Genomic DNA, 14738 nt, shown 5'->3' with positions numbered 1-14738 from the left:
TATATATATATATATATATATATATATATATATATATATATATAAACTCAAAGAAAAAAAACACATGATCATCTCATTAGATGCTGAGAAAGCATTTGAGAAAATTCAACATCCCTTCATGATAAAAGTCTTGGAAAGAACAGGAATTCAAGGCCCCTACCTAAACATAGTAAAAGCAATTTACAGCAAACCAGTAGCCAACATCAAACTAAATGGAGAGAAACTTGAAGCAATCCCACTAAAATCAGGGACTAGACAAGGCTGCCCACTCTCTCCCTACCTATTCAATATAGTACTGGAAGTCCTAGCCAGAGTAATTAGACAACAAAAGGAAGTCAAAGGGATACAAATAGGAAAGGAAGAAGTCAAAATCTCACTATTTGCAGATGATATGATAGTATACTTAAGTGACCCCAAAACTTCCACCAGAGAACTCCTAAACCTGATAAACAACTCCAGCAAAGTGGCTGATATAAAATTAACTCAAGCAATTCAGTAGCCTTCCTCTACTCAAAGGGTAATCAGGCTGAGAAAGAAATTAGGGAAGCAACACCCTTTACAATAAGGTTCCAAATAATATAAAATATCTTGGTGTGACTCTAACCAAGCAAGTGAAAGATCTGTATGACAAGAACTTCAAGTCTCTGAAGAAAAAAATCGAAGAAGATCTCAGAAGATGGAAAGATCTCCCATGCTCATGGATTTGCAGGAAGTTTTGAATAGATTTTGTTATTTGTCTTTTATTGCCTCCTTGAGTTCTGAACTCTTAGGAATAATATGAAAACACTTGAAATCTCCACATTTTAAGGATTACTCCAGAAAACTATCCAATACTGATGTGATATCTCTCTTAGGCATGCTGTTCAACTGATAACCAGCTGAGGGGTGTGAGGGTTGGGTGAGTAGTCCCCACTAGTTTCTTTACTTATTCTCCTGAGGTGTATCCATTATAGTCTGGAGCCTTGATTCATTGCTATTTTGCTGGAAGAGATCCTCTAGTAACTTCCTAAGAATGGTGTGCATTTAAGACATGTTTTGTCTGAGTCCTACTTGTCTGAAATGTTTTATTCTTTTTTTTAATAAGCAATTTGCAGATTTATTTTATGAGTACACTGTGGCTGTCTCAAACTCACCAGAAGAGGGCACCAGATCTCATTACAGTGTCTGTGAGCCACCATGTGGTTGCTGGGAATTGAACTCAGATCCTCTGGCAGAGCAGTCAGAGCTCTTAACCACTGAGCCATCTCTCCAGCCCTGAAATGTTTTATTCTTAATAACAGTTATGAGAATTGAGGCAGAAGTCCTGAACTCATGTTTAGCATTCTTTTTAACTTACCTAATACATTCCTGTCTTATGAACTTGAAGTCCTAGCAGACACAGATCCACCACTAGTTTCTTTTCTCATAGGATTCTCTTTCTGTAGTAGGACACATGTCAAATTCCTTCTCTCCCCATCTGTTATAATTTTCTTCCATAAATAGAAGGGGACTTCTACAACATTTACTGGCATTTATTAAAACTGTAAATTAGATGTTATACTCATTGTTAACAAATGAAAGTGTACCACATAAAAACAGAAACCATAAGATAAACATTTGCCACTGTTATTCAATATTGAACTGGTAGTTCTAGCCAAAGCAACAGGTTCAACATCAAATTTAGACAAGGAAATTTTCATGCTTCATGTTCAAAACACAAAATCAGTTGTTTTTTTATATCATCAGTACACAAAAGGAACTTGGGAAAAGTTTTATTAAAAATAGCATTACATTTAATAAAATATGTAAGAGAAAATTTAAGGAAAGGAGAAATTTGATCTGTTAATACCAAAAAGTACTAAGAGGAATAAAAGAATACACACACACACACACACACACATACATATATATGCAGAGGCCATGGAGGAGTTTGGCTTACTGGCTTGCTGAGCCTGTTTTTTTTTTTTCATCATAGCACTCAGGACCACCTGCCTAGGAGTGGCACACTTAACAGTGGGCTGGGCCCTTCTATATCAGTCATTAATCAAGAAATTGCCTCCACTAATATTTCCACAGGCCAATCTGATGAAGGCAATTTTTTGATTAAGGGTCCTTCTCAGGTTACTCTAGTTTTTGTCAAGATGACCAAAACTAACCAATACAATGATATACTAAAAGACTTGCCACTGTTAAATGATAATATTCCCCAAAGTTATCTAGAGTTAATGAAACACTTATATAATTCCAAAGGTCCTTTTTGTTGCAGATATGGAAAAGATTTTTATAAAATTTCAAGAGACATGGAATACCAATATTGATAAAAAGAAGAAAAATCATAGAAATATCTTAGTATTGAACCATGATAAATCACGCCTGTGATCCAAGCAGTCAGGCAGCAGAGACTGGAGGATTGCAGCAAGTTCAAAGAAAATATTAGTTACATAATGAGTTCTGGTCCACCCCTCTCCAGAAAAAAAACATCTGGACGGGTATGGCCCTCATGCCTCACTGAACAACGACAGGGGGACTGGAGCCATTAACAAGGTCCCCTTCAAATACTGGAGGTCAGGCCTCTATCCCCGCCTTCTCAAGTTTAGAATTGCCACAGCCCGTCTATACTTAGAGAAGGGAGGAGATGTCAGGGGCAGCCCTGCTTACCCACTGAAGGCCTAAAATCAGCCATAGGCCTAAAATCAGCAATAGGCCTGTCATACATGTATACTAACACCAAGTCTTGGGTCTCGGTGGAAAAACATTGAAACAGATGGCTATAAGCTAATGTCAACAGGCAGCTTTTGTGGAAATTTACAAGCCTGAGTAGTCATAGACCTTGTAAATAGGTAGCCTTGGCAGATAATACCAACTTAGATAAGGACAAGTGAGTCATAGGCAGAGTCATAGTGACTTGTCCCCTGAACCTTCACCCAGCTGATACCTGGTTCTGAAAGATATCTGTATTCCTCCTGATCACCCACACTCCAGTGTCATTCCCTTCCCCACATCCTGCCTTTCTGTGTTTATAACCCCTGTGTGAATGAATTATGATTTGAGAAAAAATAAATTTTTTTTTTTAAAAAAATGAGTTCTGGTCCAGCTTCGGCTACACCGTGACATCATTGCCAAACCTTTTCTCAAACAAGTCTTGATACTAGATTTGTTGGTAAATGACTATAATCTACCAGTATTTGGGAGGGGGACTTAGGAGAATCAAAAATCAAGGTTACTCTGGCTGCATAGCATGTTCAATGCCAGCTTGGGATACAAGGGATCCTGTCTCAAAAAGTCAAAAACAATAAAGACAAATTTTCAGTAAAAAGATGAGAGAGCCAGGCATGGTGGTGCATATCTTTTAATACCAGCACTAGAAGGCAGAGTTAGGCAGATCTCTGAGTTTAAGGCCAGCCTGGACTATATAGTGAGTTCTAGGTCAGACAGAGTACACAGTGGGATTGTCTATTGGAAAAAATAAATGAGAAACATGAATTACCAATATAATAATATAATAATAAAATAGTTTATATTACTATAGATTTATAGATAGTATAATGATGATGATGATGATTATCATCATCATCTGGGGAGATGGCTCTATAGCAAAATGGATATTTCTGCTATCCAGAATATAGAAGACCAAGATTATCAAGAATGTTATGTATTAGAATTGGCCAATGGTATCAAAGTGCTTCTGATTAGTGATTCTACCACAGACAAGTCCTCAGTAGCACTTGTGCACATAGATTCATTGTCAGACTCCAAAATATTCCAAATATTAGGTCACAGTTGTGGACATATGCTGTTTGGTAAATATCCTAAAGAAAACGAATATAGTCAGTTTCTCAGTGAACATGATGAAAATGAAAATGCCTTTTTTAGCGAAGAGAACACCAATTATTATTTTGATATTTCCCATGAACACTTAGAAGGAGCTCTAGACAGGATTGCTCAGTTTTTTCTGTACCCCTTGTTTGATTCTAGTTCTAAAGACAGAGAAGTGAATGCAGCTGATTCAGAACATGAGAATGTGATGAACAATACCTGGAGGCTCTTCCAGTCAGAAAAAGCTACAGGGAGTTTCAAATACCCCTTTAGCGAATTTGGGACAGGTAACAATATACTGTAGTGACTTGACCCAACGAAGGTATTGGCAGACAAAAACTACTGAAATTTCTTTCTAATATTATTCTGGCTATTTCTTCTGTTTTAGGTCAATGGAATAACACTTCAAATGTTTCATGGAAAATTGGTGTTGTTTTTTCCCCTCATTTTGACTTTTTTTAAAAAAACAAAACATTAGAAAGAAAGTATAAGTGTTTATCTGCTCATAGTCTTTTGAAAGTGATCTGCAGATGAAAGTTTTCATTTTAACTGGCTATGTTCCAACAAATTTAAATGACTTTAAGTGAGGAACTGAAGAACATGTGAATTACTGGTAGGTTTTGTAAGTATTATTGCAGCAAGGAAATGGTGAGTGGTAAAAGATTGACAGGTTTGACCATATAACAATTCAAAAATCTACAAACAATAAAAACATGAATGACAGTAGAAAGCAGAAATTATTTTAAAACAAATATTATATTTTAAGGTGTAAATTAGTGATAAAATGTTGCTTTCCCTGTCAATTTCATTTTAATTTTGCTTTAAGTAATGGTCAGTTTGGATGTGGCTGCTATTCTGTATTACTGATGGAATGGGAATCCCAGTTGTTTTAGGCTTTCTGAAGCGCAATTTATTTTATTCTTGTTTCAAGCCAGGGCTCACTGTGTGGGCCAGGCTGGCCTCAAACTTGTAGCAATCCTCCTGATCCTGCTTCCTGAATGTTGAGATTACATATAAAAGCTTGGCCCAAAATTATAATAGTTATATTTGTGTTGGATACACAGACTAGAAACACACACACAAAAATTTATGAATGTGGTATAGCAGTTAGAACTCACACTCTAAAGTTCAACAACCTGACTTTGAAGGGTAAATATACTGTCTACATACCCCTGTGGCTGTGAACTAGCAAAGTTAGTGAAATTTTCTAAATATCTCATTTTATTTTGATACAGGATCTCACTCTATAACCCCTGGCTGCTCTGGAACTTAATATGTAGACCAGGCCGGCCTTAAACTTACAGAGATATGCCTGCCTTCTCCTCTTGAGTGCTGGGATTAAAAACATGTGCCACCATACCCAGCTGAATATCTGACTTTGTATTTGTGAAAGAAAGCAGTGGCCTGGAGAAATGGATCAATCAATGTTTAAGAGCACTTGCTGCTCTTGTAGAGTACCTAGGTTCAGTTCCCAACACCTACATGATTGCTCTGTCACTCCTGTTCCAGGATATCTGGATAATGCCCTCATTATCTCCCTGGGTACGAAGTACACTGTGCTGAACCAACATACATGCAGGCAAAACACTCAAGACACATAAAGTAAAAAAATCTTTAACAGTAAAAAATAAGATAAATAAAATGAAGGTGGTATTTATTGCGTGCCTGTTATGAGACTTAAATATTTACCATATTTGTATGTGGCACATGGCAGTGTTTCATAAATGATAGTGACTCTGGCATCCTATAATCATAACTTTAACCTTTAAAAAAATATCGAATGTTTCACAAGTTTGTGTGTGCTGGGACCAGGCTAATCTTTTTTTTGTATTTAGTATATGTGTTGCCGAAGCAAGCACTTTAACCTTTTTATTATTTATTAATTTATTTTTTGTTATTGATAATTTTAAAATTAGAAGTTAACCATACTGAGCTGAGTGCAGTGGTTCATACTTAAAATTTCAGCATATGGGAGACCAAGGCAAAAGTATTGCCACAAGTTTGAACTAGCCTGGGCTATAAAGTGAAACTCTTAGAAAAGAGAAGAAAGAGAAAGAAGGGAGAAGAGAACTATATTTTAGTTTGGTAGTATAAACTAGGATATAAAATATATTCAAATTGTGAAGCCAATTAAAAAAAAAAAAGGAATCCCTGGGCCAGTGAGATAGCTCAGTGGTTAAAGCCACTTGAAGATAAGCTTAGCATCTTGAGTTTGATTCCTGGGGTCCATGTGGTAGAAGGATAGAACCAAGTCATGTAAGTTGGCTTCTGATCTCTGAACAAGTACACACATACACACACACACACACACACACACGAGGGGGGGGAGGGAGAGGGAGAGGGGGAACTTTAAAAGGAATCCCATGTAATACTATGTGCTAAAGGTATGTTGGCCTAGAGTACTTAGTATTATTGAATATGTAGAACCTAGTCCTGGAAAATAGGTACTTAAAAGCCATGTTATATTTCAGACCAAAACTGATTTGTTAGATAAATGATAATGGCACTAACTGAATCAAATATTAGCTCTGCTCTTAGTGTTCTTGTTGGAAGTGACAGAATAACCATCTACAATATCAAATGTTTCATTCCCAACCTGACTGGCTTCTGGTCTGAGTTCAGTAGAGTTAAGGGGTCTGGGAAAGATGTCTTTATATTACAGAGGTGTGAGGAGGTAATATCATCTTATACAGGATTAACAGATAATTCATTCTTTCATCTTTTTGCCTAAACCTCCCAATGTGCCGGGGAGGCCTGTGCTAACATTCCTGGTTTATGCAGCACTGAAAATCAAATCCAGGGCTTCATACAGATTAAGCATGCACTATTATCAACTGAGCCATATCTCCATTTCTTTTTTAAATTTTATTTTGAGACAGGGTTTTGCTAAGTTGCCCAGGATGAATTTGAACTTGAGAACCTCCTGTCTCAGCTTCTCAGGTACTTGGAATTACACATCTGGTACTGATTATTTTTAAAATGTTACATTTTTTAAAGTTTATTCATTTGATTTGCATCAATTTCACTAGTTCCTTTTCTTTGGAATGTTGGTGGAGGTTTTGTATAGCGTCCTGGTCTCATAGGTAGATGTCTACTGATTCCACCACTGACCATTTTTATTACATGGCTTGATGTGTGTTTTGAATTCCAGAAAGACACCAATTCTGGGAACCAAGTGAGGATATTTAAAGTTTAAATGTATCTTCAAAAATTATATTTGAATATTCAAAAATTGGTACCTCAGTGAATTAATTAAGCAGATAACTACTTTTCTTCATGAAATATTTTCTTCAACGTTTAAGAAAACCAAAACTGTAGGGGCTGACAGATGGATCAGTAGATTAAAGTACTTACTGCTCGTCCAAAAAGACCCTGGTTTGATTCCTAGCACCCACATGGCAGCTCACAACTGTATGTAATTCCAGTTCTGAAGATCCATCAATTTCTGGCCTTCACATAAACTGTGCACATGTGGTGCACAAATATTTATGCAGGCAAAATACATGCATAAAATAGTAATAAAAATAAAACTTTTTGAAAGAACAATAAACTTTTTGTTATAGAGTATTATGTTATAGTTGTCCAATTTTAGTATACAGTTTTTTATAATATCCTCTCATAATCCTTTTATTTCATTGCCACTTTAGAATATTTATTTTTATGTGTATTGTGCCTGCATATTTGCCTGTGCACCATGTGGGTACTGGGAACTGAACCTTGTCCTTGTGCTGGATAGTTTTATGTCAACTTGGCACAAGCTAAAGTCATCCGAGAGGAGGGAACCTCAATTGAGAAAATGCCTCCGTAAGACTGAGCTGTAAGCAAGGCTGTAGGGTGTTCTTATAATTAGTGATTGATGGGAGAAGGCCCAACCAATTGTGGGTGGTGGCACTCCTGGGTTCTATAAGAAAGGCTGAGCAAGCCATGGGGAGCAAGCCAGTACAAAGCAGCCGTCCACGGCCTCTACATCAGCTCCTGCCTCCAGGTTCCTGCCCTGTTTGAGTTCCTGTTCTGACTTTGTCGATGAACAATGATATGAAAGTGTAAACCCAATTAACCCTTTTCTCCCCAACTTGCTTTTTGGTGATGGTGTTTCATTGCATCAATAGAAACCCTAATTTAGACTGTCCTCTCCAAGAGCAGTCAGTACTGTTAACTGCTGAACCATTTCCCCAGCTTTATCATTGCTATTGATTTTAATTATCCCTTCCAATTCTGGATTTAGTTATTCGACTCATCTTTCCTTTCCCCCTTAGTTTATCTTGCTGAAGTTTTGTCAATGTGTTGGTCTTTTAAAAAGAAAACTTTTTATTTCCTTCTTTTGATTTTATGTTCTTTGTTATATTTTATCTATTTATTCATTTCTTTCTTCTTTATTTAGGTTTAGTTTAGTTCATTTTTTTCTCTCTTTGAGTTATAAAATTGTGTTGTTGGCTTATTACTTTTTTATTGCTATAGATATGTATTTGTGTATGGTGTCTTGCACACATGCAGATCAGAGTACAAGTTTTGGAAGTCAGTTCTTTTGTTCTACTGTACTTTCTATGAGTTAAATTAAGTCAGAATTTCACAACAAGTACTTTTACCCTCTGAATCATCTCTCCAGCCCTAGTCTATATTGTAATATGCTTGGATTTTTGTTTTGTTTTCAGACAGGGTCTTAAATAGATAATTTTCTGCTACTTTTTACCTGCATTTGTACCAAAGTAGATTTTTAGAATATATTTATTTGGTTGGTTGGTTAGTTGGTTGGTTGGTTGGTTGGTTGGTTGGTTGGTTTGGTTTGGTTTTTCAGTATGGGGTTTCACAGTCTTGGCTGTCCTGGAACTTGCTCTGTAAATGAAGCTGTCCTCGAACTCAGAGATCCACCTGTCTTTGCCTCCGGTGTGCTAGAATTAAAGGCATGTACCAACATACTCAGCTCAAAAAAATATTTATTACATGTGTGTACATCTGTGCGTTCTTCCATGCACATGTGTATGATGTGTGGAGGTGTGCTGTGCCATGGTACATATGTCAAAGTCGTGTCACATGTCAAGAACTTAGTGGAGGTCTTCTACTGTTTGTATTCTCTGTCTCTCTGTCTCTCTCTCTGTCTCTCTCTCTGTCTCTCTCTCTGTCTCTCTCTCTCTCTCTCTCTCTCTCTCTCTCTCTCTCTCTCTTGCTGGGATATGAGTATGAGGTGATATCTGTCCAGTGGTTATTACATTTCCCATGTATAGCATGAAGTTTTGATTTAAGAAACATGAAATGTTGATGATCACTCTGCCTTTCAGCTCAAATCTCATTAAGCTTGTGGATTAAATTTGACAGGGGAGTTAAATTAATTTTTTGTTTAAGGCTTCTATGTGTTTCAATCTATTTACATATACCCATATAATTACAAGCCCTGTTCATTAAGGTCATATGTGAAGTGCTATCATATACTTTTCTCTGCCTCAAATGAGAAGAGTGGTCACTGGGCTCTACTCATCATCTACTCATTTTTTCTTTCCAGAACATAATTTATTTGGAATTACTTTTGTATTAATACTTAATAGGTATTTTTTTCGTTATATGTTATTATCTGGTATATTTTTGTTAGGGTGAAAGGGTCTTGGTGGCTTTCTATATTCTCTCTAGTAGAACTAACAGATTACTTTATATTCAGTTGAGAATTGGGATAATTTAAGGTTAAACTTCTAGTCCCTGTGTAGTATAGTTCAAATTTAATCCTAGTATGTTTACTATTATACACCTGAGAATAGTTTATAAGGCTTCTCTACTCTTGCATATCTTTGGTTACAATTTTGTCATTCTGGACTCATCAGTACTTTTGAAAACTTCTATAAGTTTCCTTATTTAGAATCATATTTTTCTGGGAGAGCTGGCTCTAACTGTGAAGTTCATCTTGGAAATTTTCCCTCTTTATTTGTTGGCCCTGCCATTACTTATTGTCTTGGTAGTTCTCCAGTCAGATAGTTTTTTCTTTCAGTGAATTTTAATTGTTTTCATAGGAAGACTGCTCTAACAACTAGTTCATTATCAGAGGCAGAATCTCTGTCATAGGCTTTATATAGCTATGATTTTTACCTTGGTTCTAGGATTTGAGTTTGTGTCAGCTGACAGAAACTCAGCAGTTTTTTTCTTTTTTTTTCTTTTTTTTTTTTTTAATTTTTAAGTTATTTATTTTATGCATATGAGTACACTGTAGCTGTTTTCACACACACCAGAAGAGGGCATCAGATCCCATTACAGATGGTAGTGAGCCACCATGTGGTTGCTGGGAATTGAACTCAGGACCTCTGGAAAAGCAGTCAGTGCTTTTAACTGCTGAGCCATCTCTCCAGCCCCAGCAGTTTTTTTCTATGAATGTACAGAAATATATATTCAAATGTGCTATACTATTTGAACCCTTTTTGCTTATGAAGCCAGAAAATTTAGTTGGAAGCCTTGTTAAGTTAACTAAGAATAGAAGATGGACTTCTATGTTTCTGGACTTATCATTAATAATAATCACTGTGTTTTATTCCTAAAAGTTTTCTGCAAAGGCCACTATTGTATTTTGTTTCATGAACTGTTCCCTGATTATGTAAATATGGAGACGTGAAGGATAGTTGTAATTCCCTGTCATGTATGTTTCATCTATGTCATGATATGGGACCTAAAGACACTTTGGTGGGTAAGATTAAAAAGCAGAGAACTAGATCTTATTCACCTTTACCACCGTGTACCCATGGCTTTCACAATGTATAAGGCCCCCAGCCTGGATCCTCCACTGACCCACTGTTATGTAGAGTTTAAGCATATTACAAGTGAGAAATACATACAGGTGGCTTGATTGAACTTAGAACAAGCTTGTCTGTGTCTTTCACTCTAGCATGAAGTGGATGTATGTGTAATATCTTACCTAGTTTTATCCACAGAAGAGAATAAAAATTGAGAGGTGCTAGTAATGTTTGTGAATAATTCCATCTACAAAATGAATCTGATGGAGTCACTGAAGAATCTTCATTGTAATCAATTTATTCAGCTTCATGACAACTTACTGATTAATGTAGTATTAGTTAATTGTTTCTTTCATCTGGATAGCTGGCCATACTGACATTGAGTTCCCAAAGGTTTCTTTTAAAATTGCAGGAATGGATTCAAATTCTCTAAGGGTCTAGAGAATATTGAGTGTACAAATAGACTTCTAATTTGCTCTCCAGAAAAGCCTAATTTGAACTCTGTCCACTTACAAATTGAGTCACTTAATAAATTGTAGTAATAAGTAATCTTTGAAGCACTTTATATTCCAAAGTCTCAGTTAAAAGTATAAAGATAAAATATGACCTAAACTGTTTGTCTTGCAGGTATGAGAGAATTGAAATCCCAATCCATATTGTACCTCATATTACTATTGGGAAAGTATGCCTTGAATCTGCAGTAGAGCTGCCAAAGATCCTGTGTCAGGAAGAACAGGATGCATATAGAAGGATTCACAGGTAACAGCTTTTATTATTTCTTTTGTGAATTCAGTGAAGACCCTTTATCTTTAATAGCTCGGTTTCTGAGTCTCCTTTCTTTCTACCTGACTGGAAGAGAGCTTCACAGCAGCCTCAAATAATGTTTCTCACACTATATTATAATGATCTCTTTAACATTGCTATCTTGCCTCTGATATTTTGAATCCTTCAAGAGAAAACACTTCCTTTTCTGGATGTGAAAATAAAATAAATTATATCCTAGTACTACCATTGTCAAGTATTGGGACTTGTCTATTAAATTCATAGTGCATCAAGACCTTCAGTGAGAAATAGAAATTTCATAGTCATGTCTTTGAGTCATCTTTTGAATTTTTGAATAAAACCATGTCCCCCAAACAAATTTAAAATGAACTCAAATCATTATGCTCATCTAATCCAATGGGCAAATGTCTAATGTAGGTTATGATTTTGTTATACACATTTGTTTTTGCTTCATTGCTAACCTAAAGTACCGTATCGCTTTAGCCTTACACACCTGGACTCAGTGACCAAGATCCATAATGGCTCAGGTAAGATTTTTTTCTTTTCAGGAGTATGAAGTGATCTCTGACACTTTATATAAGCAATTGTAGTTTATCTTGGAGTTTTCTTTCTACGAACTATAACTAATCTTGCTCCTTATATTTCCTTGGAAACCTATAGACCCTTAAAGACTATAAAGTGGCCTTATGATAAGACAGAAAGAAAACTAGAAAACTTTTTTTATAGACTAGCATGGTGGTGTCCTATTATATGCCTACACACTACCTCTTAGAGAATCCTATTTTCTATAGATTTCTATAGCATGGATGCTCAATAACTTCCAGAAATTTTAGTAATGTGCCTTTATGAACTGATTTTACCTCCAACCTATTCTAGTAAGACTTGAAAGAAATAGGCAGGTATAGGAAAGGGAATATATCAGGTAGGAAGTTTTCCATGTGAATAAATAGAGAAGGGATTCCTGGGCAAATCTAAGGGGAAAAAAACTCAGTATAGTATATATACCAAGTTACTTTCCTCAACATAGAGACATTTCCAGCTATACCTACTATTTAGCTAACCCAGATTTCCCTATTTAATGACTAAGCTGGGTGTGGTATTGCATGTCTGTAGTACGAGCATTTGAAAGGCAGAAGCAGGAGGACTGCCATAAGTTTGAGGGCAGCCTAGTATATATAGAATTCCATGATAAAAATCTGGCTACTGAGTGAGACCCTGACTTTTAAAAAAAAGTAACACTAAAATAAACAATGATGACAACAACAACAAAACATGGATAAGGTAAGAAAGATGAGGAAGAGTGGAACACTTTTCTTATTAATCAATTATTTAATTAATTAATTTTGAGGCAGAGTCTTTGTTTGTAGCCTTTGCTATCCTGGAACTCACTATGTAGACCAGGCTGTTCTCAAATTTATAGAGATCTGCCTGCCTGTGCCTCATGATTGCTAGATTTAAATGAATATAACACAACAACCAATGGAAAATTTTCTGATATAATTGGTAGGCAACTGCTTTGGGAAGAAAAGATGAGAATTGTGGCTTGGTATATTCCATCATTTCTATCTGTGTAAAACATGACAATGAGCTAAAATTGATAATATGTAGTATACAACCATTCTCTAAAATCACAATTATTTAAATATATACTAATAGCTCAAAAGTAGACAAACAGATCAGTGAACCTGGACAATGCCTAGAAACAGGCCCATGTATATGAAAGAATTCATATTTATTCAAAAATTTCAAATTAGTGAAAGCTACGTTAGATACTAAATACTCATTCTTTTGTTCATCCAAAACAAAACAAACAAAGAAAAAACCATTTCAGTACCTATTCCCTGCTAGATAACCTTCTAGGCAGAAGACTATAGTGCTGAACAAAAGAGACAAGCTTAACTTTCATAGACTTAATTTTGTTTCCATTTGAGAAGACAGTAGAGTCCTATTGGAGAGTGCTTTCTTAGCCCTTTAACTTGAAGAAATGAAGAGCTAGCCATCTTTCTCCTTTTTTAAAATTCAATTTTATGTTTTTACATGTTTTATGTTTTCTATTTGGCTTATGGATCTAGGGCTTCAGAATATGTGTCTGCTTTGCCCAGCTCTTCTCTCCCCTACCCCACCCCTAGTTGACTACTGAAAATCATTTACCAGTCCTACTTATTATACTTTAGAAACTTGTTCCCTCAAGCCCTTTTATCTGTGCCCACAACTGAGGCACTGTTAGTAGTATAGTAGAAACATGCCAGTGGATAGTGCTTTCCAGTTATCTCATCTGTTTTTTTACTCTTTTTTATTGAAGTATTTACCAAGAATTTGTGCAGTCAGATGTCAGCAGTGAGTGGGCCTCTACTGCAGTGGCTGGAGGACAGATTGGAGCAAAACCAGCAACATTTGCAAGAGTTGCAACAAGAAAAGGAAGAGCTTATGGAAGAGCTGTCTTCCCTAGAATAAAACAGGAGAACAAACAACAACAAAAAATGTGGTAATATTGTTTTTTTCAGTTTTTGTGCTGAATATGGTCCAAAACTATACACAACTCCTATATAGGCAAATAATATAACAGCACTTTTTATATCTCAACAAATAGTTTGATGTATATAAAAACAGAAGACATTTTCTTAAAATTTCCCCAGAGCTTATAGAATTCTCCTACCTATAACTACTTTAAAAAGAAAACATGCAGGATGACTTAAGCAGAATATGAAAACTCTTTTGTAAGGGGCATAAGGAAGTACATTAGCAAGGAATATCTGAGAACAAAATGTCTGAAAGGTTTACTTTAAGTTTTAAGAATATTTATACACACACACACAGACACACACCACGTATATATTGTGAGCTAGAGCGTCAGAGTGTATCTCTGGCTATCCTGAAACTCACTATGTATACCTCACTAAACTGCCTCACTAAGCTTCCCTCAAACTCAGAGATCTACCTGCCTCTGACTCTGTAGTGCTGGAATTAAAGGCATGTGCTACCTACCATGCCTGGCATTAAATGAAAACTATTTTCATTGAGAATAAACATTTAATGTTAACACTAACAATTAATTAATAACTATTATAGCATAAACTTTTTCTTGAGACAATGTCTTATGTAGCCTAACTGGTTCGGAACTCAAAGAAATCTACTTTCCTCTGTTTCCCAAATGGTGGGGCTAAAGATGTGTAACAGTAACATAAACTTCTTAGAATTTGAAGTCTTCGTTTTTATTTTCAGACATAACCATCCTATATAATACAGTAAAGGAAGAATAGCACTTGGTATTTCTATTTTATAGCTTGATGTTTCTGCTAGGCAAGTGAATCCTAAGTACTATAGAGTTAATGGAAAAACATGCAGGTAGCTCATTATCACTGACCTCTGTTGATTATACTCACTTAGAATCATGTATCATGGCTTCCTTCTTGATCTCTAAATATGTATTATGATATATCTAAATTTGAATCT

General features: G+C 35.8%; 1 protein-coding gene across 1 annotated transcript in view; it reads left to right on the top strand.

Moving 5' to 3' along the window:
- The window catches only part of Brcc3 (BRCA1/BRCA2-containing complex subunit 3), a 34928-nt gene extending 21154 nt beyond the window's left edge, over positions 1-13774 (top strand). Inside the window, exons 8-10 of the mRNA XM_028785260.1 lie at positions 11130-11261; positions 11769-11812; positions 13588-13774. Of these exons, the coding sequence (XP_028641093.1) occupies positions 11130-11261; positions 11769-11812; positions 13588-13739 (328 nt within the window). The 3' untranslated portion in view covers positions 13740-13774. The remainder of the gene's footprint in view (positions 1-11129; positions 11262-11768; positions 11813-13587) is intronic.
- The last annotated feature ends 964 nt before the right edge of the window (positions 13775-14738 follow it).

The sequence above is a fragment of the Grammomys surdaster genome, unplaced genomic scaffold, assembly GCF_004785775.1.
Source record: "Grammomys surdaster isolate TR1022 unplaced genomic scaffold, NIH_TR_1.0 125178, whole genome shotgun sequence".
In the NCBI taxonomy this organism is placed as follows: Eukaryota; Metazoa; Chordata; class Mammalia; order Rodentia; family Muridae; genus Grammomys; species Grammomys surdaster.
Note: the sequence above shows the minus strand (reverse complement) of the source record. Positions and strands in the feature narration are given on the sequence as shown.